General features: G+C 34.6%; 2 protein-coding genes across 2 annotated transcripts in view; one reads left to right on the forward strand and one right to left on the reverse strand.

The window, feature by feature from the left end:
- The window catches only part of bchs (WD repeat and FYVE domain containing 3 bchs), a 50,114-nt gene that overhangs the window by 16,495 nt on the left and 8,494 nt on the right, over positions 1-25,125 (forward strand). Inside the window, exons 16-43 of the mRNA XM_088230137.1 lie at positions 695-906; positions 1,604-1,762; positions 2,792-2,923; positions 3,368-3,522; positions 3,626-3,850; positions 4,396-4,545; positions 5,133-5,302; positions 5,405-5,779; positions 5,915-6,780; positions 7,131-7,286; positions 7,471-7,777; positions 7,858-7,978; positions 8,063-8,271; positions 8,396-8,605; positions 8,718-9,075; positions 9,170-9,372; positions 10,631-10,815; positions 11,340-11,598; positions 12,941-13,107; positions 13,896-14,088; positions 14,228-14,463; positions 14,597-14,702; positions 16,093-16,242; positions 17,204-17,422; positions 17,906-18,185; positions 18,372-18,606; positions 18,791-19,017; positions 19,106-19,359. Coding sequence (XP_088086263.1) covers positions 695-906; positions 1,604-1,762; positions 2,792-2,923; positions 3,368-3,522; positions 3,626-3,850; positions 4,396-4,545; positions 5,133-5,302; positions 5,405-5,779; positions 5,915-6,780; positions 7,131-7,286; positions 7,471-7,777; positions 7,858-7,978; positions 8,063-8,271; positions 8,396-8,605; positions 8,718-9,075; positions 9,170-9,372; positions 10,631-10,815; positions 11,340-11,598; positions 12,941-13,107; positions 13,896-14,088; positions 14,228-14,463; positions 14,597-14,702; positions 16,093-16,242; positions 17,204-17,422; positions 17,906-18,185; positions 18,372-18,606; positions 18,791-19,017; positions 19,106-19,359 — 6,519 coding nt within the window. The remainder of the gene's footprint in view (positions 1-694; positions 907-1,603; positions 1,763-2,791; positions 2,924-3,367; positions 3,523-3,625; positions 3,851-4,395; positions 4,546-5,132; positions 5,303-5,404; positions 5,780-5,914; positions 6,781-7,130; positions 7,287-7,470; positions 7,778-7,857; positions 7,979-8,062; positions 8,272-8,395; positions 8,606-8,717; positions 9,076-9,169; positions 9,373-10,630; positions 10,816-11,339; positions 11,599-12,940; positions 13,108-13,895; positions 14,089-14,227; positions 14,464-14,596; positions 14,703-16,092; positions 16,243-17,203; positions 17,423-17,905; positions 18,186-18,371; positions 18,607-18,790; positions 19,018-19,105; positions 19,360-25,125) is intronic.
- Positions 22,686-24,196, reverse strand: LOC148279314 (cecropin-B-like). The gene is made up of 2 exons (XM_088230138.1): positions 23,993-24,196; positions 22,686-22,911 (listed from the first exon to the last, which is right to left on the reverse strand). Exons 1-2 carry the CDS (start codon positions 24,107-24,109, stop codon positions 22,825-22,827), a joined length of 204 nt encoding a protein of 67 aa, XP_088086264.1. The 5' UTR covers positions 24,110-24,196; the 3' UTR covers positions 22,686-22,824.

Genomic DNA, 25,125 nt, shown 5'->3' on the forward strand with positions numbered 1-25,125 from the left:
CTTTTGTACTTATAACTTTTATATTAAAATATTGGAAAATATAGCCATATATAATAAATCGGAAAGTTAATAATAATCGTCGTTTTAGTTGATTTCATAGTTAAGAGATGTTGTTTCACACAAAGCCACATAAAAAACTAGCAGTTTATGTATTACTTATATATTATGTGCTATGAAGGCATAAATTTATTATAATTTCATTATTATTATTATTTTATTGTAGCTTACCTGTAAACAAAATCACCGTTTGCTACTGCTATATGTTATATAATAATAAGTACATAACTGTGTCAGGGCAGTAAAAATTGTTTTTTATTCTGTACTAAAAAAAAATCTTAGTGTTGTGAAGTAATGACACTCACTGCTCAAGAGATATCGCTGCGGTGCCAGTCATGACGTGAGAGTGGGCGGAGCCACATGGAATGTTACCATCGGCAGGAGGCCAAAAGTGATGACTCGAATGGCACTTAGATTCAGACCTCCCACAATGCGTATTTATTTATATTAAACTCTATCTCTACAATAACCGTCTTTCTTTGGCCACCATCAAATCTTTACACCTAGCAATTCAAGAAGTATTAAAAACAGGTCCTCTCCGAGTCGTTCAATTAAGAAAATACTAAAATGATTAGCTTGCATATATATTAATTTATTGTTTTCTGTTTTTAAAAATATGTGTATGTCTTCACTGCAGAGGCAGCGATCCGTAGAAAGCAATCGCTCTTGTGTGTCGTCCCTCAACTTATCTCCTCCGAATCCTGAACCCCTGGTTGTACATGGTGGGGTAGTGGTATGTCTCATCAAGCTGCTACCATCCTTACCACCTGTCTTTGCAGAGGGTATTCATCCACAATCCACTGCTCTTCAAGATTACTTGGCACATGTTCTCAAGTCTCTCGTTAGAAGGTACAAATTAAAATACAGGAAAACTTCAATTATCCAGATTAATGCCAATTAGCTCGATTTTATTGCTTTTGAAATAATACATCGAATTGGAAACCCATTAAAAACTTACTTAAACATAGCTAGCAAAGTCAATTACACAACTAAATAAAAATTATAAATGATCTTGATATTTGGCAATCCGGATGACTGGAGTTTGAATGAACGGAATTCTACTGTACTACAATTAACATTTCTGACCTGTAAAAATGTCTTTCCAATTATGGAATTAAAGAGTCTTAATCACTTACTTTTATGTACCGCTTTTGAAGGTACACCTACTTCATCTTCTATACTCTACCTATTCCGTTATATTTTTTTTTATATCAAATATAAAGAAGAAAAATTTAATGCTATTTTTAATCAAAATTAACAGATACTGAAAATCACTTTCTGGTGGAAATATGGGTCTCGTATTTCATGTGCAAGTTTTTATTAAGCATTTATAAGATTATGATATTCTTTTACATAATTTATATTTCGACTCTTAGCACAACTAAATTAGAAAACATGATTTTTTTTCTTTATAATCCAGGTTTTATTTTTCTTTTAAAAGTTTAGTTGATGTTGTATAGATGATTTGGATAAATAATATCTAATATGTTTTGATTGATTAAAGTGGTCATAATGTCATCCAATACAGCGGTAAATGTGTTTGCAGTGAGCGGAACCAGCAAATCATGTGTGAAGCTGCCTTAACCGGCATATTATTGGAAGTCGGAAAGGTTGCATTACAAGACGAACAACATTGTATTCATGCACAGTTACAGTATATGCTAGAGAGGTTGGCTGCTCAATCACTGGAACCAAAAGATCTCAGGTAACTTATTTAGTTGCTCTACTAAGTACTCAAATCACAATTACCAAAGTCCTCTAGTTATGTTAAAGGATGGGTGTGCGTAAGTTGATTTGAGGTTAAATGGGAAAGATGGATTACTATTGAAATTATTTATTGAGTTACACACGGGTTACATCCTATTATTTCGTACAGAAGGAATTTACAATAGCAATCACTGGCGGAGAGCTGGTGGCCAGGCAAAACGAACCTTCAAGATGAAATGTGTCGAGTACTTTCGATGTACGGTGTTTAGTAGCCTCGTCCGGGCTGACATTTCAGCGGACTACGCGTTGCGGGCCAAAGCAGAGTTCGGACATGCCAACCTCACGGCTGTTGGTGTTTGCCCGCCACAATTCAATGAGGAAGTTCAGTGGTTTTGTAAATATTTTTTTTGTTATTAATAGTCTCAAACTAAGCCAAAATCAAATAGAAATATTTTTATGTATCCTATTATCAGCGCCATGATGTTTTAAACTCTTGTTATTTTGAAATACCTCTGCCTGTGGCGTCACAAGTTTTCTTCGGTGAGTTCGGCTTATCGGTGGGTTAGCTTTCCGCAAACCGGAAATCAACCAATGATAAGAGAGCTGTGATAAATTTCCGGTTTACGGTAAGTCAACTGACCAATCAGCAGAACTCACCGAGAAGAAGAAGAGAACTTGAAACATCACACGCGGAGTAATTTTTAAAATACTTTACTTTAAAAAATCATAGCGCTGATAATACGATACATAAAAATTAAAGAAAATAATTTTTAGCTTAGTTTAATAGTCTATTAACAAAATTTTAAGTTGAAAAAATCCTCAGAATTTCCTCATTGTTTTTGTGTAATTTATCATGTTACATTATACATATTTTTAAACACAATTTGAAATAGTATTTTGTTTCTACTGAAAAATAACAAAATTTGACAAATGGGATTCTATCAAAAAGCCCTTCAAATGCTCTTCAATAACGTTCTATGTATGTATTTTTACGGTGAAAATGTTCAATGTTTTCTATTATTTTCAGAGAATTTTTGAGAATGGGAAATCCTTTAAATTGTATATCTCCTGAAGAAGGTATGCCATCTAAGCCAGGAGGTCCAGTTCCACTAACTCGGATCAAAACTCTTGTTTCTATGACAACTCCCAGAGACTACAGGTACTTTTTTCTTGTACAAGTTTGAAAAATAAGAATTAAGGATCCGAATGCTACATTACACTACAATCTCTTAAACAAATCAATTTTGAAGAAAAATTATAATTAATATAATAATTTATTATAATCGATGTTCAATATCAAAAACATTCTGGCATCTTAGATGAATTATTATGATGTTAATGTTTTTGGGTATAGAAGGCAAAGAAGGAAAACGTATATCCGTGTTTAAAAACTAATACATGCCTGAACTGGGCATAAAGGTATATATGCATTCTCAAAGTATACACAAATATGTTAGTTTACATGCTATTTCCAACAAATATTAAATAATTGTTCTTAAAAATTAATTTTAAGGGTGGTGGTAGTGTAACAATCGAATCTCGGACTCCAAAATACGTGGTGTAATAAATTTCTGTAATTAAATACATAATTGATTTATTTTAGGTCACACGGCTCTTGCACATTGCCTTCCTTTGTAGAATTCGATATGTCAGCAGAAGGATTTGGTTGTCTTTATTTGCCAAGTGTTGCTCCGCAATCTCCCAACATCAATACCTTGGGACCGCAAGACAACACCACTACAGGGGGTATTGGATCAGGTAAATACTGTGCATAAGTTTTTTAAAATGACATCATTGAAAACCATTTGAAAAGGTTTCCCTAAATATTATCATCTGACTAATTATATATTGTTTCACTTAGGTGACAGAGTGTTTCCACCACAGACCGGGCTGTCCTACTCTACTTGGATATGTGTAGACAAGTTTTCCGACCCCCGTACTGATCCTCACTGTGTGAGACTATTGACTCTTGTCAGGAATCTGAATAACAGTTCGAGGGATGAGCACTTGGTCTGCTTAGCTATTGTCCTGTCTGCCAGAGATAAAGCCATCATTGTCTCTACACACGAAACCTTAGTACCGCACAGTAAGTGCTGAAACTGATTGTATATTATGACCACTAATAAATGTTTGTTAATGCTGTAATTTTTAAATTTTTATTGAAATCTCTAATCTACCTTTCTTTTTTAATAAAGAAATGTTTAAATATCCTAAAAAAAATTTATAAACTAACCGAGACATTGAGAAATGAGCAAACTATTCTTTTGAAAAATGTGGAATCAGAACCCATTTATCGACTAAAAATATCAACAATGGTAAATCAATACACGTGCTGTGTTTTACATACATTAATCTTTCCTCGAAAATTCCTATAATTCTTATTTTATTTTCATAAAAGCTGTTATGCTCTTTCCTTTCTTTGTTTATTCAAGTAAGTTTTTTTTATTAAATAATGTACTCGATTTTATATCAGAAAGTTGAGTAAGAAAATGGTAAATTGATTAAGAAAATGCCAGTAGCATCTTTTTTTTTCCAAGGATTTTTGTGTTAAATATTAACAATAATTATCTTCAACCTTGTTGTAGTTAACGGAACTGTCCCCAAATATTTAAGAAGGTACTTTCTTTTCAGACGTCGGAGAGTGGGAACCAGAAGGTAGTGGTGAGTGTGGTGCGCGGGTGTGGTGTCCTGACTTACTCCACGAGGGACAGTGGCATCACCTGACCCTTGTTCTCAACAGAGCTGTCCTCAAGAATTCTTCTTTTTCACTGTACCTCGATGGTATGTTAGCAGTTATAAAATATTTTTGAATTATAAATTTTCTAATAGGATACTGTATCATTTATTTATAAGTGGTACAATAGATTTCATTTTATTTATTAAACTTTAATTTTGCTAATGAATGCCTCTCTCACTGAATTAACGATGAGACATTAATTCACACATAATCTATATATGTACCTACATACATATAAATCAACTTGTTTTTAAAATAAATATTTAACAAACATATTAGTTATTGACTATACAAGCTAAAAAAAAGTTTAAACTGTCAGAGTTTATGCATAAGTTTTAGGCGGCCTCCGTGGTGTAATAGCTAAGACTCTTGCCTCACACATGGAGGGTTCCGAGTTCGATTCTCTGTGAGATTACAAAAGTTAAATGTGATTTTTCTCATGCCTGGGTGTTCTGTACTGTAATTGGGCCACCTGGTCTATTGTGATGCAGAAAAAAATAAGAATACAAATGTCCTTCCTCAATAGTTTGAAAATTATTTCAAGACAATAAATATTTACAATAAATATAGGTGTTTCCATAGAATTATGATGAAACAACCGTCCATTTTCAGTGATAAATTTCATTTGCAGGGCAACATATGCATTCTGGAAAATTGCACTACATTAGTGTTAATCCTGGTGGTGGTGCTGCTACATTAAGTGTCGCAAGTGCAGTTTATGGAGTTATCGGAACCCCTCCACCTTGGCGACGTTACTCTAGACTTACTTGGAGACAGGGACCAGCCTTGTTACTGGAAGAGGTACAACCAGTTTCTAAGCTTATTTTGATCCTAAATAAAACAAAGTAAATTTGTGAAGATATGAATATATTTGAAAGTCTAATTTAATGTTCTTCTCTTCAGGTTCTTAGCCCTCAAACAGTTGCTACCATTTTCCAACTGGGTCCTCACTATGTTGGATCCCTTCAATCTCCTCACATAAGTGGTCCCAATCAGGAGCCAATGCCTCCGCTAGTCACTGAGGAGAAAGTCATATTTGGACTAAATGCTAAAGCAATGTCTCAGTTGACTCTTGCCAAGATCCGCAAGGTGTACAGCAAGTGGGACAACAAGGCCATTGCTAAACAGCTGGGAATGTCGTCACATGAAAACGCGACTCCAATCAGGATTTTACACAACTCTGCCGGACACTTGGCTGGACCTGCCAGGTGTCTCGGAGGAACTGTAGTTGGTTATCTCGGAGTAAGGGTATTCTGTCCTAGACCAGCTGCTATTATGGTAATTATGTATTATGTTGGTGGGAACCTTAAACTCAAATATTAAAAAGAACTCTTACCCTAGACTAGCATCTTAATACTAGAAATTTACAGATTTTACAATGAATATTTTAATACAATGTGTTTTCTTTTACAGATTGATACTGTAGGTGGTTGCACAGTACTGTTAGGTCTTATTGCAATGGCACAAGATGTTGAAAGCTTATACGCAGGAGTCAAAGCTCTGGTGTGTGTAGTGCGATCAAACAAATCCGCTCAAGCTGAAATGGATCGGCGTAAGGGATATCAAACACTAGCAATGTTACTCAAGAGGAAACGCCAACTATTAAACTCTCATATTCTCCACCTCACCTTTGGACTCGTCGGTACTGTAGATAGTCAAAAAGAAACATCGTCAATACCTAATCTGATGGCTTTCCAGGACCTTATATGTGAACTGGAGGTCTGGTTAGGTGCACCGGGTGGTTTGATAAAATCCCTTTTGGAGCATCTGCTCGAATTGGCCACAGAAGCCGCTCACCGAACTCACAATTTGAGAACAATGAGGGAACTGCAACTAGTCACAAAATTGCTACATATTATTCCAGAAGTGAAGATTTTCAACACCAAACAAGTGTTGCTTCAACTGTTGAGTGTACTCCTGGGTGGACAACCGAGACCTAATGATTTGCTCTGTTTCGGTCAGTTCATTTCTTCCACTCTCCCGCCGGCGAATCAACCAGAAAGAGATTTGAGCTTGAGAGAAGGAGATGGGGAAAAGGAAGGAGAAGGAGAACAGATCTTACTGAGAAATAGATGTCTTCAACTTCTTCACGGGTTACTGTTCACTCAAAAGAATACTGTTAACGGTATTGTTTGTGAAGAAATTGCCAGAGTTTTAGGCACTGATTGGCTCTTGAGTTTCATGCAAGTGCATATACACTCTTCCACAGTCATATGGGCTATGCGTCTATTAGTTATACTGTGCGCGGGGCAGGCAAACCAATCTGCCCTTTTACAAAGGTAAGTTAAAATTTGCATTGTAATTGAATATTGATTATTACCACAAATATTTTTCAAATTATGCAAAATAAGATAACTTTTGTTTTTATTAATGTTAAAGCTTTTAACAGTAAAATTTAACAATAAAAATCACAATAAAAATTAACACTTACAAAAGTTGTATGCATTTAACTTTGGACAATTATGAGAAAATTACATTTTATTAATCCTTGAAGTTAATGTTGAATGTAGCCTACAACAAGATATTTTGTAGTGTATTGTGGAACCACCTTTTTTTAAGATTGAACTCACTACATAGATACTTGCTATACATATTTATTTATGTGTCATAATAAAATGAATGTTTTTAGGTTCCGCGATGGTCAAGGTAATGGTGGGTGGTTGCGGCACACAGAACTTGTGGCCAATTCTCAACAAGTTGGCGTTGTTCTTGGAGGATCTCTTAATAATGGAGGCCAACTCAAAACTGATCTGTTACATCTTCCTGGTTTCCAGATGCTTGGATGGTAAAAAATTAAATATGCGCTTCTATATTTTGGTATTTTTTCTAAATACCAAGAGATGTTTGTCAGAAAATGAACAACATATTTAAACTAGTAACTTTTCGATTGTCAAATTTTATTTTGTGTTGAATGGTTTTATATACACCAACTTTTTGATACAATTTCTCTATTAAATGTGTTTTTTCAGGATGTTGCCATCTCATTTACAAGTTGGGGAGCTTTACTTTCTTCTGGTTGGTTTAATGCTCGGCCAGCCTGTGAAACTTCTACCTGCGGATACCCGACTAGCTATGGACACTGTATGGCCTTTTTTGTGGGGAGTGGCACCTAATCCAAACGCTTCAACCAAGCAAAGCATGGCCGCAGTTGCTTCCAGGATTACTCTATGTCCCGAAGCTATGATAGTCCTACTCTCAATGGTCAGGTGTCTCATACACCATGATCAAGCTGCTCTTCCTGAATGGATAAAAGACCACCCTGTCACAATTGTTCAGGTAATTATTTTTTATGGGGTGAATTTACCAATCATTATTTTATGAAATAACTTAATTGAATTGATTTTTTTTTATTTCAGGTTCTCTTTTCTTTGTACCACAACTTTCCTGATTTCCCTCCAATTGTGATGACTGGGGAGGTATTAACTGCTCTAGCATCGACTCTTTTTACCCCTGATCATTCTGAGGAAACTCAAATTGGTAATCATCTTACTTTATCGTATATTAATTTACCTGCGTAAACTTTCTAGGAAAATATCTTACATTATTTTGTGTCGGTTTTAGTGGGTCTTAGCACAGAGAGTGGTGAAAACTCCGGAGCTTCGACTCCTGGTTCAGAACACGAAGCTCCTGTTATAGTTGGTTCAGCGAGTTATTTAAAAGAGACCAATGTGAGTCTAACTGAACATCCAGCCAGAAAGTTTGTTATGGATTTCCTGAGAGTTATTGTGGTAGACTCTCTCCCTCTCAGTGTGACTAGCAAACAAGCTCCGGTAAGTACACAATCACATATATGTGTATTTAATTTTTATTGCAAGTTTGATCATTTATATAAAATGTTGAGTATTATATTCAACATTTCAATGGATCGTAGATGAACTGTTATTTATCTTCCAGGTTATAGACCTTGTATTAGATGCTTCACCTCCCAACTCGAGTTCCAATCAGCAAGTCGAATACCAGACTGAAGTTCTTTCCACTTTAATGGAGCATCTGCTTTCTATGGATATATTTTCATGTGAATCCAATGTTGCCAATGTGTGCTATTTGACAGCTAGGCTTGTTGATAAATTGTGGCAAGGACAACTTTCGAGAGACCCTCATGAAGTAAGTTGATTCGAATTAAAGAATGATCCCTTTGGCAATAAAGTTGATTCATTCGTATATTTTATACAGAAATATTTACTATAACTTAAACACTTTTGGAATTTCTCCCTAGGTATTTGATTTCATTGTCAAGCTAGTTGCTCAGGCAAAAAGGAAATCAAGCTGCGTATCTCTAGAAGGTCTTCACCACTGCCTCAACAGAACGATTCTCTTCCTTCTCTCTCGATCCACGGATTCCATTGCCGACCAGATGTCGGTATTAGAAGCACTTCACAAATTAACCACCAATCGACTGCTAATATTTGGAGCGGGAAATCACGAACTGGAATTTATTGGATGCCTCACCTATTGCCTGCTTCAACTCAGCTCGGATATGAAGATTATTTTGGATTCTCATATGAAGACTGTCTGGCACGTAAACCCTAGCAGCGATCTTGAAGCTAGAGATGATAAATTGACTCAACATCAAGGTAACAAATAAATTATTTTGTAAAAATGTCCTTAAAATGTTATCTGGAGTAATAACCACAATATTAAAATGGACACATTGTTTATCTTAACCAGGTCGCAACTTAATGGCTGGTGCGGCTCGCCGTGTTTGGGAAGAGTTGTATGCCTGCAAAAAACCCGCTATTGAAGAGGTTTTCAAAATGAGTCTTCTGGCCCCTGTAGGCAACGCTCGTGCCCCCGACCTTACCGCTGTGAGAGAACAACTGGCTGAAAGTGCAACTAAACTTTGGCTGCATTATGTTGATACTGAGAGAAAGGTTTGTCATAATTTTTTTATTGCTGTTGCACTCATATTTACATATACAGTAAAACCCCTGTTTTACATTTTTCAAGGGAGCAACAAAAAAAGTGTTAAACTGAGGAAAACGCCAAAGTAAGGAAATGAAAAACTACAGAAAAATTGTAAAAACTGTCATAATTGGGGATTATTCATATTAACCTGATAAAATGTTTTGTATTTTTTCAATAAATACCAAAAAAAAGTAAGCTTAATTAGATTTTTGTAGGTACTTAACCTTAAAAACGCGAAAATAAATTTTTTAATTTACATAAAATGTTTTTTTCCCTAAATATCGGGAAATTTTATTCATCTGGCATCACTTTTTTTAGTATGGCACCACAGAATTTCAACTGTCATTTACATCGCGGCAAACCTGTTTCACACTTTTATGATAACTGTTTACAATCTTCTTTCCAAATTATGTTTATAACTTCAAATAATATTTCTATTACCAAATTTTTCAACTTTCTGCATCGTAATTTATTGATGTAAAGACTTTATTCTTCATGCGCCAACCGCATGTTACAATTGAGTAAAATGACAGAATTATACACTTAAACAAAACGGTCAATTACACTGAACCTACTTTGAATTTAGTTTGAGAAAACAATTTACACATTTTTTTATTTACCTTGATTTTATTCACCATTTTGGGCAAAAGCAACGGCGCGCGGCTCGAGATCTTTTGACAGATCGAATGCGTTTCGAAAATTTTTCAAGGTAAAACCGGGGGTATGAAAAACTTAAAAAACGTTAATTGGGGGTATATTTGAATGAGAATGTATGGAAAAAAAATGGGACCTAAACATTTCGGCGTAAAAAACGGGAAAAAAAACTAGGTTTCACTGTAATATGATATATTTGAAAAATGCTTTTTAGGTTCTCCTGCCAAAAAAATATCATTTATAGTTACGCAGTATTATAGTATCACCGACGCTATATATTATTTTTGTAATAAAACATATGTGTTATAAATAAGTATCTTAGTCCATAAATCTATGAGAAGCTCAAATCTTCACATTCTTTCTTCGTATGACGGCAGATGTACTTTCTTAGGTATTTATTTTATTCTCAAATTGAACACTTTTTGAGTATTTATTTAGAAACATCTCTAAGGTTCAAATATGTTTCAGTAAGCAAATGACTACCAGTCCATTCATAAATAAATATTGCTCAAAATAATTTAAATTCTAATGTAAGTTTGTTGCATTTCAATGATCTTTTTCTTTACTTAGGCGTCATATCGCATCCCGTGGGAACTCCACAACCAAATTCAGTCTAAGATACAGAAAGTAACAGGAGGATTAACTCGTCTTGCCAGTAGAACTAAAGTTAAGAAGGAAGATCCGACGAGAGTTCGAGTCAACTTATCAAAACAACAAGCCTATTCCTATGCAGACACACATGTTGGATTAGTAAGGTACTGTATTTTTTATAGTAATGTCAACACTGTGTTTGCCTCCTAAATTTAAAGATACTACGTTTCCGCGATTTTAAGACGCCATTAATTATAAGAAGCATCCTTATTTCTAGATACCAAAAAAGTTCGTTATAAACAGATGTCATACAGCCGTAATAAAAGGGATTTAAAAAGAGTCATATTATTAATGTACTAACATCATCAGAGTCTGAAATTTCTTCTGATTAAGTTTCAGTTTTTTCTATATCACTTTTCGACGAGTCATTGTCTGCGTCTTCCCACAAAATGTCTTCGCCTTACTTATGTCGAATTTGCATCCTGCAGCTCTGTTTCTGTGTTTTTCTTCATACAAAAAAACTTTTACTTTCAAAGAAGCATCATAATGTCATCTTGCCAACATTTTATAGGGTAATTGAGGACAATTTTTTTTGCAAAATTTTACAGTGATTGTAAGATGCCATCGATCGTATTTATTAAAAAGATTTAGGCATAAGTAGTTGATTTTTACACGGTTAAATTTCTAGGGATTTGTGGTGCTGGCGTCGCATGCAGCATGCTAACACGTGGCAACACACGTGGCGCTATGTGCACCAGGAGTGGCTGGCGGCCGAGGGGGAGCTGGTGAGGGAGAGGGGGCTGTGGGGCCCGGCATGCCCCCCCCGCCTACTCAAGTGGGCCCTCGACTACACGGAGGGACCCAACCGGATGAGGAGAAAAATGCGCAAGAATGACTTGTTCTACCAACATTATCCCTACAGACCTGAAATGGATAACCCTGAGAATGTAAGGCTACTTTTTTGTATGAATTTTTTTGTACTTTATGTTTTTTCACATGTCCGTTATCCGTTATGCGTACAGACCTTAAATGGATAACCCTGAGAATGTAAGACCACTTTTTTGTATGAATTTCTTTGTATTTTATATTTTTTCACATGTCCGTTATCTGTACAGACCTTTAGTTGATAACCCTGAGAATGTAAGGCACCTTTTTGTATGAATTTCTTTGTATTTTATGTTTTTTCACATGTCTGTTATCCTTTATCTGTACAGACCTTAAATTGATAACCCTGAGAATGTAAGGCTACTTTTTTGTATGAATTTCTTTGTATTTTATAGTTTTTCCTTTGTCCCGGTGGAATACAAAATACAGTTTGTCGCCTTAATTTAATTACAACGTAAGTCCCCAAATTATAACTTTACAGGAAACAGTAAAAATGTCATAAATCAGTATTTTTTTTATGAAACTATTGTGTATATTTTTTCAACCAAATATTTTGTTTTTAAGATGTATATGATTTTTAAGTGTTTTTTTCCAAACAAATGTTAACTACTGTACTGCTAGATGAGTATTTTCAACTTGATGGCTACTCTCATGTAAAAATCCTGAAAAATTAAACTGAGTGAAGATAAGTCTGCCTCATAGTTTAATTGTTAATGGATTGGCCTACCAAGTCCCGCGTTCGATTCCTGGCATGGTATATACTGTAAATACCGTATTATAATTCTTAAAAATTAAATACACCTAAAGTATTTTTCTTTGAAAATAAGACTATATTTTCATAACTGATATGCTTTATGTATACATCTTTTTATATCAAAAATATTTTAAATTTTGATTTATGACACTTTAAATATTATATTCTAAATAAAACAGTTAGTATTTTTACGGCACACACAAGTTAAATATTATGTATTTAGAACACAAGTTTCGGGTATTCAGAAACATCGGGGTAAATATAAACTGATGATTGGTAATTTTGAATTCATGAAACTTGTTATGTTTTAACTAATATTAAACTCTTGTGTGGTGTAAAAATACAAACTGTTTTATTTAGAATATATTTAAAATGTTATTCCACAAAATAAATGCTGGAAAAAATAAATAACATGACACTATCATTTATTAATTTATTTCTATTACACATTTATGTCTCGACTTGCTAAATATAAAACATATTTTTGAATCACTTGAATTTAAGCGTGTTTTGGTGATGGAGTCCAAGTCTCAGAACCGGTACTCAAAGTTAACCACTACGTCCGGAGCTTGACAAACAATTAATTGTCAATCAACGATATTCCTGAAAATTCAAAGTCATCATGCTTTACAAAAATGTTTGTTTTGTAGAAACAATTTAAGTACAAAGTGGCTCACAGCCTGGACAGCAAGGAGTACTACCTGATGTATCAGCAGTGGAGAACCAATGGATCTAACCTTGGTGACAGTGAGAGGGGAGACAGTATTGGCTATCCATTAGAGTCTCAGGCTGTACAGAGCATTGAAGATAGTAATACGTGAGTAAATGTTTTAACTTTGTCTTTCAAAATTTAATCCAATTTTAATCATTATCTTCTGGTTATAATCCCTAGGAATGGTATGCAGCAAACGGTCGCATCACCTTCTACATTAATTCCAGTCCTCCTCAATGGCTCTTTTCTACTGGCCAAATGATGCATAGTTCATATTATCTTTTTAATTATTGTTTTCCATATTATTATTTTCTTTCTTAGGTTAATTTATATTGTGCGCTTGTATATAAACTAATATTTACACTATATTTTTTTATAATACATGTATTATTAATCTTTAATATCAAAATTCCTTAAGTAAACATATGAATCATTTGTCATTATTTTCATTCTTTATACTTTCAGACACCTCATCATTTTGGTGTCAAAACATAATTTTTCTTTAAGGCGTTTTCGACTCAATGGCTGCTCTCAGGTAAAACGCCTGCCTCCCAGTGTGGTGAGTTGGCGCATTTGCCTACCATCCTTGAGATCCCGGATTTGATTCTTAGGAAGCTTAATTTTTTTTTTGTTTTATCAATGAAGTATTTCATCGTCCCTGAAGCGTAAAACTGATTACCTTACCTCCCTGTAACAGATGATCGAGATGCGCTGCATTTGATTTAACAATGCAGCTCCTTTTCCATCATCGGGCGCTGATGATGATGATGATGATGTCTATAAATGAATTTTTGTAAGGAGAAGAGAATCGAGCCTAAAATCCTTAATACTAATCTGGAATTCTTTTAGATCTTATTTTAATGATTTGTATTCTAATTTTTGTATGTTTTCAGACCCAAAGAATCTCAGACTGATTTGAATACAAACGGAAGCTCACCGTCTAGCTTAGTTGGGAATCTCCGTGGAAGAGAACAGACTTCTTCTGTGGAAGCTAATGAAGATGGAAAAGAAGAGGAAGATGAAGAAGAACAACCTCCTCCTCCAGACAACCAAACGCTGCTACGTCTTCTTGACCATCATGAAAAGGTAACTATTGCAATAGGTTAATTTTTGTAAGTTTTTCGTATTTAAATACAATAATACGCAATGTTTCAGACCTTCTGGAATTTTCATCATCTCAATTATAATTTGCAGATTTTTTTACCCACAATCATATTTTTTCCAGATAACCCATATGTTTCGCTGTGCTAGAATTCAAGGTTTGGATACAACAGAGGGTCTCCTGTTGTTTGGCAGAGAATGTTGCTATGTAATTGATGGATTTACTCTTTTGAAGAATAGAGAGATTCGAGACTTGGACAGTTGCCCAGCTGACTATGAACCAATTCTTCCAGCAAGTCAAGGCTGTTCTACAAAAGAAGTACCGAGACTCTGCTCGAAATTTTCATATGAAGACATTAGGTATGTAAGTCGTAGGAAAAAAATATCTTAAAATTGTATCTTGGTACCATATGGTGTGAGTAATGTGAGTTATTTATAATGTGAAAAGTGCGTACATTTGAGTGGTAATTCTCAAAATATTATTTTTTTACAGAGAGGTTCACAAAAGACGATATCTTCTACAACCAATGGCCCTGGAAGTTTTCTCAAGTGATGGCCGAAATTATTTGCTCTCATTTCCAAGAAAAGTTAGAAATAAGGTAATCATAATATCATTTAAAAAAGCGATGTAGAAATGTACCTATGTATGCAGGAAATATGGTTACGTAAATTTTTCGTGTTTTAATATATACAAATCTGTGCATGTAGGTATGTATGTACATCCATAATTTTTATAAATAGTGCAGCAACTTAATTTACTGACCCGAATTAGGGCATCAGGAAGCAAGGTTCGACTGCTAGAGGGTGTAGATGGTTTAATTTAAATAGGTGGTTCGGAAATTTTTTCTCCCCTTCACTTTAATACTGAGAATGCGTTGAGGCTTGTTTTTCTAATGGTCGTTCAATTGTCGCATTAAACATTCCATGCTCACTTGGATATTGCCACCCAAGCTCGTTTTCCTGGCTGTCAATTTATTATTATGTACACACATTCAGGGAAAATGGAAGTGTGGAAAAGAGGAGATCAGGGGTAGAACGGCCCACGAGATTAGCCCAAGACATGGAGATAATTAGATTGCAGTTATAGTTAATGAGGAACTTCAGCCCTACGGGAAATTGGATACAAAAAATGTTTTTTTACGCGGGGTAAAAATTAGAGCATTAAATTTTATGGCAAAGTTTCTTGAAAATGTACAGAAAAAATAATAAAAAATATTTTGATAAAAACGCACTACTTTGAATGACGTCACTGGTTCATGTGAATCAACCTATGATCTGAGAGCTATGGAAGATTTCCGGTCTGCTTGTCGCTTCTGGACCAATGGGAAGAACTGAATGAGAATGAGCGGAAATGAACCTCTGACATTACACGCGGAGTTATTTCAGAAATACAAAACTTTGAAAAATCATAGCGCCGATAATACGATATACAAAAATTAAAAAAAAAAATTTTGACATACTTTAACAGTCTATTAACAAATATTTTTTTTTTTAAAAACCACTGAACTTCCTCATTGTGATCGCTATGTGAATATGATTTTTTTAAAACAAATCTTGACAAAATGGATGTTGGAAATGTGTGGTTTTAGCAGCATGGAGCCACGGCACACACAACTCGAACTCGAATGGGGTTTTTTCAGGAGCACTTTGACAATATTCTCCAAGCAACAACCAAAACACATCGCTATGCTGGAAAGAGTTGACCGATACTTCAGAACAGTGTAATCTTTAATTTACTATATTGTCAAATAATAAGAAATAATCATCAAAATGACAACCATAGTATCTTCTGTTTTATTGACCCTTAAAATCTGCAAATTATGTTGCCGCACCCTGAATGAATAAATGCGTTGATTAACATGTCTCAAATACAATTTATTTGTGTCCAAAAGCTACTTTATAAATTTACTACTCATGATATTTTTACATAACTAAATTTTCGCTTTGGTATAATAATAATTATAATATTAATAATTATCTGCTTTAAAGGTTTACCAGCGCTTCATGTCACTGGCGACAGGAATATCTGACAGTGCTGCAGGTTCAGTAGCCGGACAGAAACGTGGAGTGGCTGTGGAACAACCTCAAGGTCTTCTGGCGACCCTTATCGGGGACACCTCTGTTACACAGCGATGGGTGGTCAGTATTATTGATTGAAACGAAAATTATGTATGTTGACCTCTTAGAATAATTCAAACTGAACCTAATTGGAAAATAAATTTTAATGTTTTATTATTGTCAAATATTCGTAAGAAACAAATCAGAATAAAGTTATGGTACACCGCGGTTTTAATTATAGAACTCTGATCTGTAGTTCACAACCTTACCACAACTCAATTTTTATAATATAAATTTAATCTACTTCATTCAGTTTCTGTCATCTATAAAAAATACCACGTCTCTTGTACATTAATTCCGTGCCACAGTAAAGCTGTAGATATTTTTTCACAGTTTACTAAACAGGATAAATCATTTTAATTTATCTCCTCTGTTGCATGTTCATTCTTTAAATTTTACGCTTTGTTGTGAGAACGCTTGATTTTTTTTTTTTAAAACACTACTATACTTATATTTTTGGAAAGCATAGTAATTATAAACTGTAGTTTATACACCTGCAGTTTCACCAACGAGCCACGAAAAGTGGCTTGGTGGGATTTTTATATTTGCTAGTTATATTTCGTTTTATCTTATATCATATGTACTCCGATATTTCAATAAATACATTTTTAAAATGAAAAAAAATGGATTGGTCTGTGCTTTCCAAAACTGTTTCAAAATAACCTCAAGTGGTCTCACAACAAAGCGTTTCATTTAATATCTTTTATCATATCATCCCACAAAGTTAATGCCGATGTTCTTTCTTCGCCTTCTATAAATACATCGATAATTAAACATTGCTATGTTTCATTATTTATTTCTAATTTTATAAAACCTGTTGGGGTAATATAAATGTATTATAGGTCAAGTCATCTTATGTCTCGTCTGGTAAGTGATTATGATATTTAATTTGTCTCAAATATAATTTTTTAAGTAGTCAGATAAGTCATTGTCGTGTTTAAGTCCATTGAATAGTATTTTCAACTGTCCGCATTACTTACAGCGTGGTGAGATCTCCAACTTTCAATACCTGATGCACTTGAACACTCTCGCCGGGCGCTCCTACAATGATCTCATGCAGTATCCTGTATTTCCGTGGATCCTGTCCGATTACGACTCGGATGAACTGGATCTCACAGATCCTAACTCTTTTAGAGATTTCTCCAAGCCCATGGGGGCACAAAGTCCAGACAGACTGGAACAGTTTAGAAAGAGATATAAGGTAGGTATCATAATTTATAAGAATATTTTTTGTCTTTACACAATTTCAATAAAAACGTGTAGGTTTTATAGACCAGTACAATTAGTAATCTCCGATCGCCATTATTCCAGTAGTTATAAAATATATTAAAAAATTGAAACTACCAGAATAACTATTATCACAACCCTTTTTTTGCACTAATTACGCGTCTTATTAGATTTTTTACGCCACTGAATTAGATTCATTTTGTGATTTTTGTCAAAAAGCTGCCTTTTTTCTTATGGGGGCAGTATAGTTCACTGATATCTTGTCATAGGCAATTTATTAAATGATAATTCGTTGTACCACAATGTTAATACATAATCCACAAAATATACAAAAAATATTATGTTTGATAAAAACATTGAAACTTTCAACATTGCATGTTTAAGTTTAAATTTAAAATATATTTTTAGTCACTCAAACATATTTTTCTTAACACCCTAATAAGGTTTTTTGCTGTAGGAATGGGATGATCCTCATGGAGAGACGCCTCCTTACCACTACGGTACACACTACTCCTCGGCCATGATAGTCTGCTCCTATCTAGTCAGGATGGAGCCCTTTACACAACATTTCCTGCGCTTGCAGGGTGGGCATTTCGATCTTGCCGACAGAATGTTTAACTCCGTAAAAGAAGCGTGGCGGTCAGCATCCAAACACAATATGGCTGATGTAAAAGAACTCATTCCTGAGTTCTTCTATCTGCCAGAATTTCTGTGCAATTCAAACAATTTCGATCTTGGTAAATAAGCACAATTATTTTAATATATATATTTTTAAATCCAAAATATAAAAATTTCCGCTAATTATCGTGATGGCTAATAATTATTGCAACAGTTGTACTCCATTTAATAAATGTACTTTGACAATTAATATTATGAATAACATATTTATCTTTCCATGTTTTAAACTCTTTTTTCTATACTAGGCTGCAAACAATCTGGAGTGGCACTCGGCGACGTAGTTCTTCCTCCGTGGGCTAAAAGTGACCCTAGAGAGTTCATCCGTGTCCATCGCGAAGCTCTGGAGAGTGACTACGTGTCCCACCATCTACACCACTGGATTGACCTCATCTTCGGCTACAAGCAGCAAGGGCAACCCGCTGTGGATAGTCTCAATGTCTTCCATCATCTTTTCTACGAAGGGAATGTTGACATTTACAAGTATGAAATATGCACTTAAATTTTTTATATTTCACCATTATTGTCATTTCATTAGTGCGTCATATGAGAGTTTTACAAATAAGATGCAAATATTGTTTGCCATTTTTAATGATTACCATCACTAATATATTTCACAATAGATCTGCATAAGTCTCCCTATTGAAGCTTTTATTTTTCTCTTTAGCATCGATGACCCGCTGAAAAAGAATGCAACAATTGGTTTCATCAACAACTTTGGTCAAATTCCTAAACAACTGTTCCGCAAAGCTCATCCAAGCAAGAAGATGTCACAGCGCAGCTCAACCATTCTGGATCCCAATATCATCAACCCAACTGTAGGAATCACTCCACCAGAAAAACTGTTCTTCCATAACTTGGACAATCTGAAACCGACACTGCAGCCAGTCAAAGGTTACATCAAACTATGTTATTTTTTTTTTGTAAATTCTGATTAAATGTTTTCTATGATCAGTAATCTAATTTTTTATTGTGTTTTTAGAAGTAAAAGGTCCAGTCGGTCAAATTCTATATACGGACAAAGCAATTTTAGCTGTAGAGCAAAATAAAATCCTGATGCCTCCAGCATATAACAAGTATGCAGCTTGGGGCTTCGCAGACCACTCACTGAGAATTGGCAACTATGACAATGACAAGACAGTATTTGTTTGCGAGAGTGTTGCTCAGCAATGCGGAGAAATCGTCTGTTGTGTTTGTCCCTCTGCCAAAATCCTCGTTACTGCTGGAACCAGTACCGTAAGTAATTATTTAATTATTAATATTTAAAACGTTCACTTTGTGGTCAAACATTTTACTAAATTTTATTAAATATTTGTATTCAACCACTTACCGACTTTTCAGTCTAATCAGTGAATGTTCTTATTAAAATCCATGTCGTGTTGGTTTTATATTTTTGTGCAACAACTATGGTGAAGGTGTATAGTGAGTTTTGATGTTGGTTTGCATGTTGGTTTAATTGGTGTCCTGACGAAGAGACGGCGTCTCGAAACCGGTAGACATAGAAAAGTCGGTAAGTGGTTATATACAAATATTTAATAACATTAATTTGAAAAAAAGTATGTGTGAATCAGCAACGGAAGTATGCGGTGTGGCAAAACAAGGAAGAAAAAAAGGTGATGCATGGTGGGATGATGAAATAAAAAAGTTCGTTCACGAAAAGAAGAAAGCATGGTTGAACTTGTTAACAGTCAGTCAAACAGATACCAGTAAGTATGCCGCATTAAAAAGTGTATATATTGAATGTAAGAAAAGAGTAAAACAAGGTGTGTGTGAAAGAAAAAAAATACTGAAAGAAAGTGAGGGAATAAAAATGTCAAAAAATTTCCAAGAAAATATAAAAATATTATGGAAAGCAGTTGAAGATTCCCAAAAAAGTAAGGATAGTGGATGTATGACAGCAGTAATAGGAAATGATGGAAAAATGGTGACGAATGATAGTGGAATTAAAACGAGATGGAAGGAATATTTTGAGGAGGTGTTCAAAACGCACACAGGAAATATAGCCAGCGCACCACCTTCTCAAGTAAACATAAATGCAGATGACGATGCGAAAGAGATAAGTATGGAAGAAATTAAAAATGCTGCTAAGTATATGAAGAATGGGAAAGTGCAAGGTTATGATAACATTGCCACAGAGTTTATAAAAGCGGGTGGAGAAATAATTTTTGTATGGCTACATAAGCTCTTTAACCTATGTTTAGAGGAGAAATACACTCCCCCTGATTGGAGGAGAGCTGTTGTTATGCCTCTATACAAGGGAAAAGGCTCTAGGGTGGACTGCGGAAACTATAGAGCTATCAGCCTTTTGAGCGCTGTTGGAAAGATTTATGGCAGAATACTGATTGAGAGAGTAAGAAAAGTGACTAAAGATAGAGTTTGGGATAGACAAAGTGGATTTATGAATGGAAGAAGATGTATGGATCAAATATTTGCTCCGCGAAATATGACAGAAAAGTTTCTAGCTAAACATCAGAAACTTTTCTGCGCATTTGTCGATCTGCAAAAGGCATTTGATAGAGTTGACAGAGAGAAATTGTGGAAGGTTTTATCGGAGTATGGAGTAAATGGTAACCTGACAAGGGCTATTGCGTCACTGTATAAGGACAGCACAGCATGTGTGAAGGTGAATGGGTCATTCACATCGTGGTTTAATATTCCGAAAGGAGTCAAACAGGGATGTGTAATGTCACCATGGTTGTTCAACATATACATTGATAACTGTATGAAAGAACTGAAAGATTTAAGAATGGGAGCAAAAATGAGTGGTATAACTGTTAACTGTCTTCTGTATGCGGATGATGCCATACTTCTTGCTAGCAGCAAAGAAGACCTTCAATTCTTGGTAACAAAAGTCTACGATGTATGCAAGAAAAGCAATTTGCTTATAAATGTTGATAAATCGAAAGTGATGGTTTTTGAAAGGGATGAAAATATAACTAAATGTGAGATCAGCGTGAACGGAGATATTCTGAATCAGGTAGAAGAATTTGTGTACCTGGGAAGTATGTTTACTAGGGACGGAAAGGCCGATAAAGATATTGAAAGGAGGGTGAGTGCCGGGAACAGGGTGAACGGTGCACTAAAATCTACTTTGGCAAACAAATGTTCATCGCAGGAGGCTAAACTAGCAGTTCACAACGGAGTTCTAGTTCCAACTCTAATGTATGGGAGCGAAGTATGGAATTGGAAAAATAATGATGAAAGTAGGTTGAATGCTGTCGAAATGCGATCCCTCGGGCGAATGTGTGGTAAAACGATGTATGATAGGTGCACAAATGTCGAGATCCGTGAAGTGTGTAAGGCTGAGACATGCATTATTGACAGAATCAAGAAAGGGGTGCTGCGTTGGTTTGGACATGTAGAGCGAATGGACAGCGAAAGAACGGCTAATAGGATCTACGATGCAAATGTTGATGGATGCAGAAAACGAGGAAGACCGAGAAAGACATGGCACGATCAAGTCCATCAAATACTTGAAGATGGACATGTCAAAAGTAGGAATAATCGGCGTGCGTGCATGAGAAGATGTATGAATGTAGAGGAAACGGCTTGATGGTTTGTTGTTGTTGTTAATTATTTAATTACTTTGTGCCTTTATTTGCCCAATATCTGTATATTGTAAATCCAATGTTATGACATAGCTGAAATTTTACTGCATAAACTTTTATTTTTATGGAGAGACAAAATACATTTAAACAATAAAATATTTTTGTTTTTGTTATGATTTCTAAATGAAAAAAAATAGTAAAATGTTTCATTTCTTTTCATTCTATAAAAAAATAATTTAATAATGAGGAAGTTCAGTGGTTTTTTAAATATTTTTTAATTTTTTAATAGACTTTCAAACTAAGCCAAAAAAAATAAAATCTGCGCCATGATTTTTTAATGTTTTGTAATTTTGAAATTACTCCGCGCGTGACATCGCAAGTTCTCTTCGGTGAGTTATCCTGATTGGTGGGTCGGATTCCCGGAAACTGTATATCTATCATTACTCTTTATCATTGGTTTATTTAGAAGAACTTGTGACTTAGTCGAAAATTGTTTTTAATAAGATTTTCATACATGTCAAAGAAACTTCGCTTTACAATAAATGCTTTAATTTTTACGTACAATTTCCAGCATTAAACTTCCTCTTTCAAATAAAACCGCAAGTTGAATGTAATACTATTTTTTGTATTTACAAAATATGACAAATTTTTATTTAAAGATTATTTGATGCCAGTTACGAAGAAATTAAAAAAAAAAAATAGTTATCAAAAAGTTAGTAAAAAAAACACATGTTTTTGTTTTTAATATGATTTTATAAATGAAAAAAAAACTATTAATGGTTGATTTTGTGAAATATTTCATTTGTTTTCATTCTTTAAAAACTTAAATCAAACAATGAAGAAGTTCAGTGGTTTGTCTGTGAGGATATTCAGATCTATTTATTGAAGAATATTGAACTGATAGCAACATTCATTTCAAATACATATTGTGGAACATTTGCCCAAAAAAATTCTAAGTTGTATCCTAGTCGAGATACAGAATCACTATGGATATCAATTGAAACAAAATATTTTTAATGTTTTTTTTGTTTTAATTTCGAAATGCTTAAACGTACATAAATGGTAGCTAGTTAAATGAAATAACACATATATCTTCATATAATATTGAGATGGTTCCCTACATAAATAAATATGTCCGGTCCGTGTTTTGGAATCATCCTAACGCTTGAGCAGAACCAACCACTGCAATTGCTGGACCCGCCTTGATTATCCCGTCACGAATATTTTGCCCGACTCTTTCCTGCCAAATAAATATAAAATTATATTAAATTTAACGAACTGCGAATATCTGAAATCTTCCATAAAAATTAATAAAACATTCATAAACTCCAAATTTATTGCAACAGACAGGGAAAACGTATTTGGAACGGGATATGGAAGTCTAGGTATTTACTGGGCTTATGACCTGCCATTGGCTGGTTTAAGTTGCCACTTTACACACTGTAACAGTCACCATTCTGCCTATGTTTAAACATCCACATTTTCTCAACTCTTCCATCTGTTGACTTTTGTGAGGTAAAAGAGTTGAAACCTTTATTGATATGGGCGAGATTGATCTGGCTGAATCATTTCACCTACTAGGCAACGCCTGAAAACACTTAAGCTAGGGTTTCCTAGGACAGCGGTGCCTGTATTTTAACGGCCGTAGTGAACGGTGATGCGGTAGATAGCCGTCGTAACGGTGACTAGAGTGTGGTTTCCTAGGAAAACGGTGTTATCAACACCATTTAACACCGTTTCCCTAGGAAACCACTCTCAAGTTGACGTTACGACGACTGTCCACCGCATCACCGTTCACTACGGCCGTTAAGATGCGGGCACCGCTGTCCTAGGAAACCCTAGCTTAACTCGTCAACAAATGAAGGGGTGGTAAGAAATTCCAAATAGATTTTTTTAACATGTATAAGGCATATGTAGATATAGGATTGTTATGGTGGTATGACTTGCCATTTGTTAAAAATGTAAACAACGAACATGTTTTATTCCAAATTTATGATTTGTGGTAAATTATACATGTGTATAACATTTTTTTTTCTATTGGAATATTTTAAACATTTGATCCCATTATGCTTTTTGTTTTAGACGTTAAATTTAACATTGTAAAAATTTTCTTAGATTATTTTGAAATTATTTAGTACATAAAAGGAAAGGCATGCGGTTGCGTTTGTTATACTCATTCACATATAATTATAAATCTTTTATCACTATCAATCTCACATTTAATATTTTTCAAGTATCCGTGGACTCTTGTTTTTATTTCGATGAATTATTATATGCCTCAAATTACTTTCGTATAATAAATATGAAAAAAATAAACTTACGATTTTCTTGAAAACTTTCCACCTGGGCTCAGGAACAGGCGCCGGAGACGTTGAAACTTCAGACATCACTAGTAAAGCGACAAGGAATATTACAAACAATTTAGTGATCGACTTCATTTTGAAGACTTTTCAGTTAATCAGAAAAATAATTTCTATTTTACTTCACTCTAAAGAGAGGTGTTTGTGTATGTATGATTTACATTGGCATTCTTCCAGCTATTTATACTCGAAAGTGAATAATCTCTCCGTAGTAAATAATTAGCATTTTTTCAATGGATTCCCCTCTTTATGTGAAGTAATATTATTTGTTTTCATTATGAATGGTCCGAATCATACCTAATGACATCTCGGAACTGTGTGTGGAATTCACCGAGATAACAAAACATGTGCGTTCTCTGTAATAGGGGATTACCCACTTACCCACAAATGTAAACAATATGTAGATAGCAAGTAATTAAAACATTTTGATTATCATATATTTTACACTATATACATCTAAAGTATAATATATTATAATTTAATTGTTTTTATTCATTAATATTTCAATTATTTAATCAATACGGTAAAATTCATGTTTATTTAAAAATTATAACAATGGAAACATTTTGTTTTCAGCATCTTTCTTTATCTTTTTAATGATACGTTTCATTTATCAAACAAATGACTTGTTGGTTTTCCTTTGTAGCCAAGGTTTTTTTCTTTTACCTGTTTTTTGATTTATGTGTTTTATTTTTAGTCAGGGGTCTTCAGGTCACTGTAGGTAGCCTAAATAGGTACTCCGCATGCATGGGTTTAAAAATCAATATTGCAAAAACCCATGTACTGTGTAACACTTCATGCCTTGATGCCGAAAATCCCCTGACTCTGTCAAACCAAGTCATTGAAAGGGTCAAGAGTTTCAAATACCTGGGAGTATATGTTACGGAAAATGGCAGCTTTAAAAAAAAACTGGGAGTGCGGCTAGGAATAGCAGGCGCCACATTCAACAGTATGAAATCTGTCTGGAGATCGGATATTTACCCAGTGAAAACGAAATGCCGCCTATATAACGCCTGCATAACACCTATTCTCCTCTACCGATGCGAATCGTGGCACCTCACTATTGCCCAAAACAGCAAAATTCTGAATTCTGA

Source organism: Micrasema longulum, unplaced genomic scaffold, assembly GCF_059751315.1.
Source record: "Micrasema longulum isolate JH-2025_06_02 unplaced genomic scaffold, ASM5975131v1 h1tg000732l, whole genome shotgun sequence".
Lineage (NCBI taxonomy): Eukaryota > Metazoa > Arthropoda > Insecta > Trichoptera > Brachycentridae > Micrasema > Micrasema longulum.

Coding starts and splice junctions, on each gene's coding strand:
- LOC148279314 (XM_088230138.1), bottom strand. CDS start 24,109: ATGAAGTCGATCACTAAATTGTTTGTAATATTCCTTGTCGCTTTACTA. Junction 22,912..23,992: donor GGAAAGTTTTCAAGAAAATC/GTAAGTTTATTT, acceptor TTTATTTGGCAG/GAAAGAGTCGGGCAAAATAT.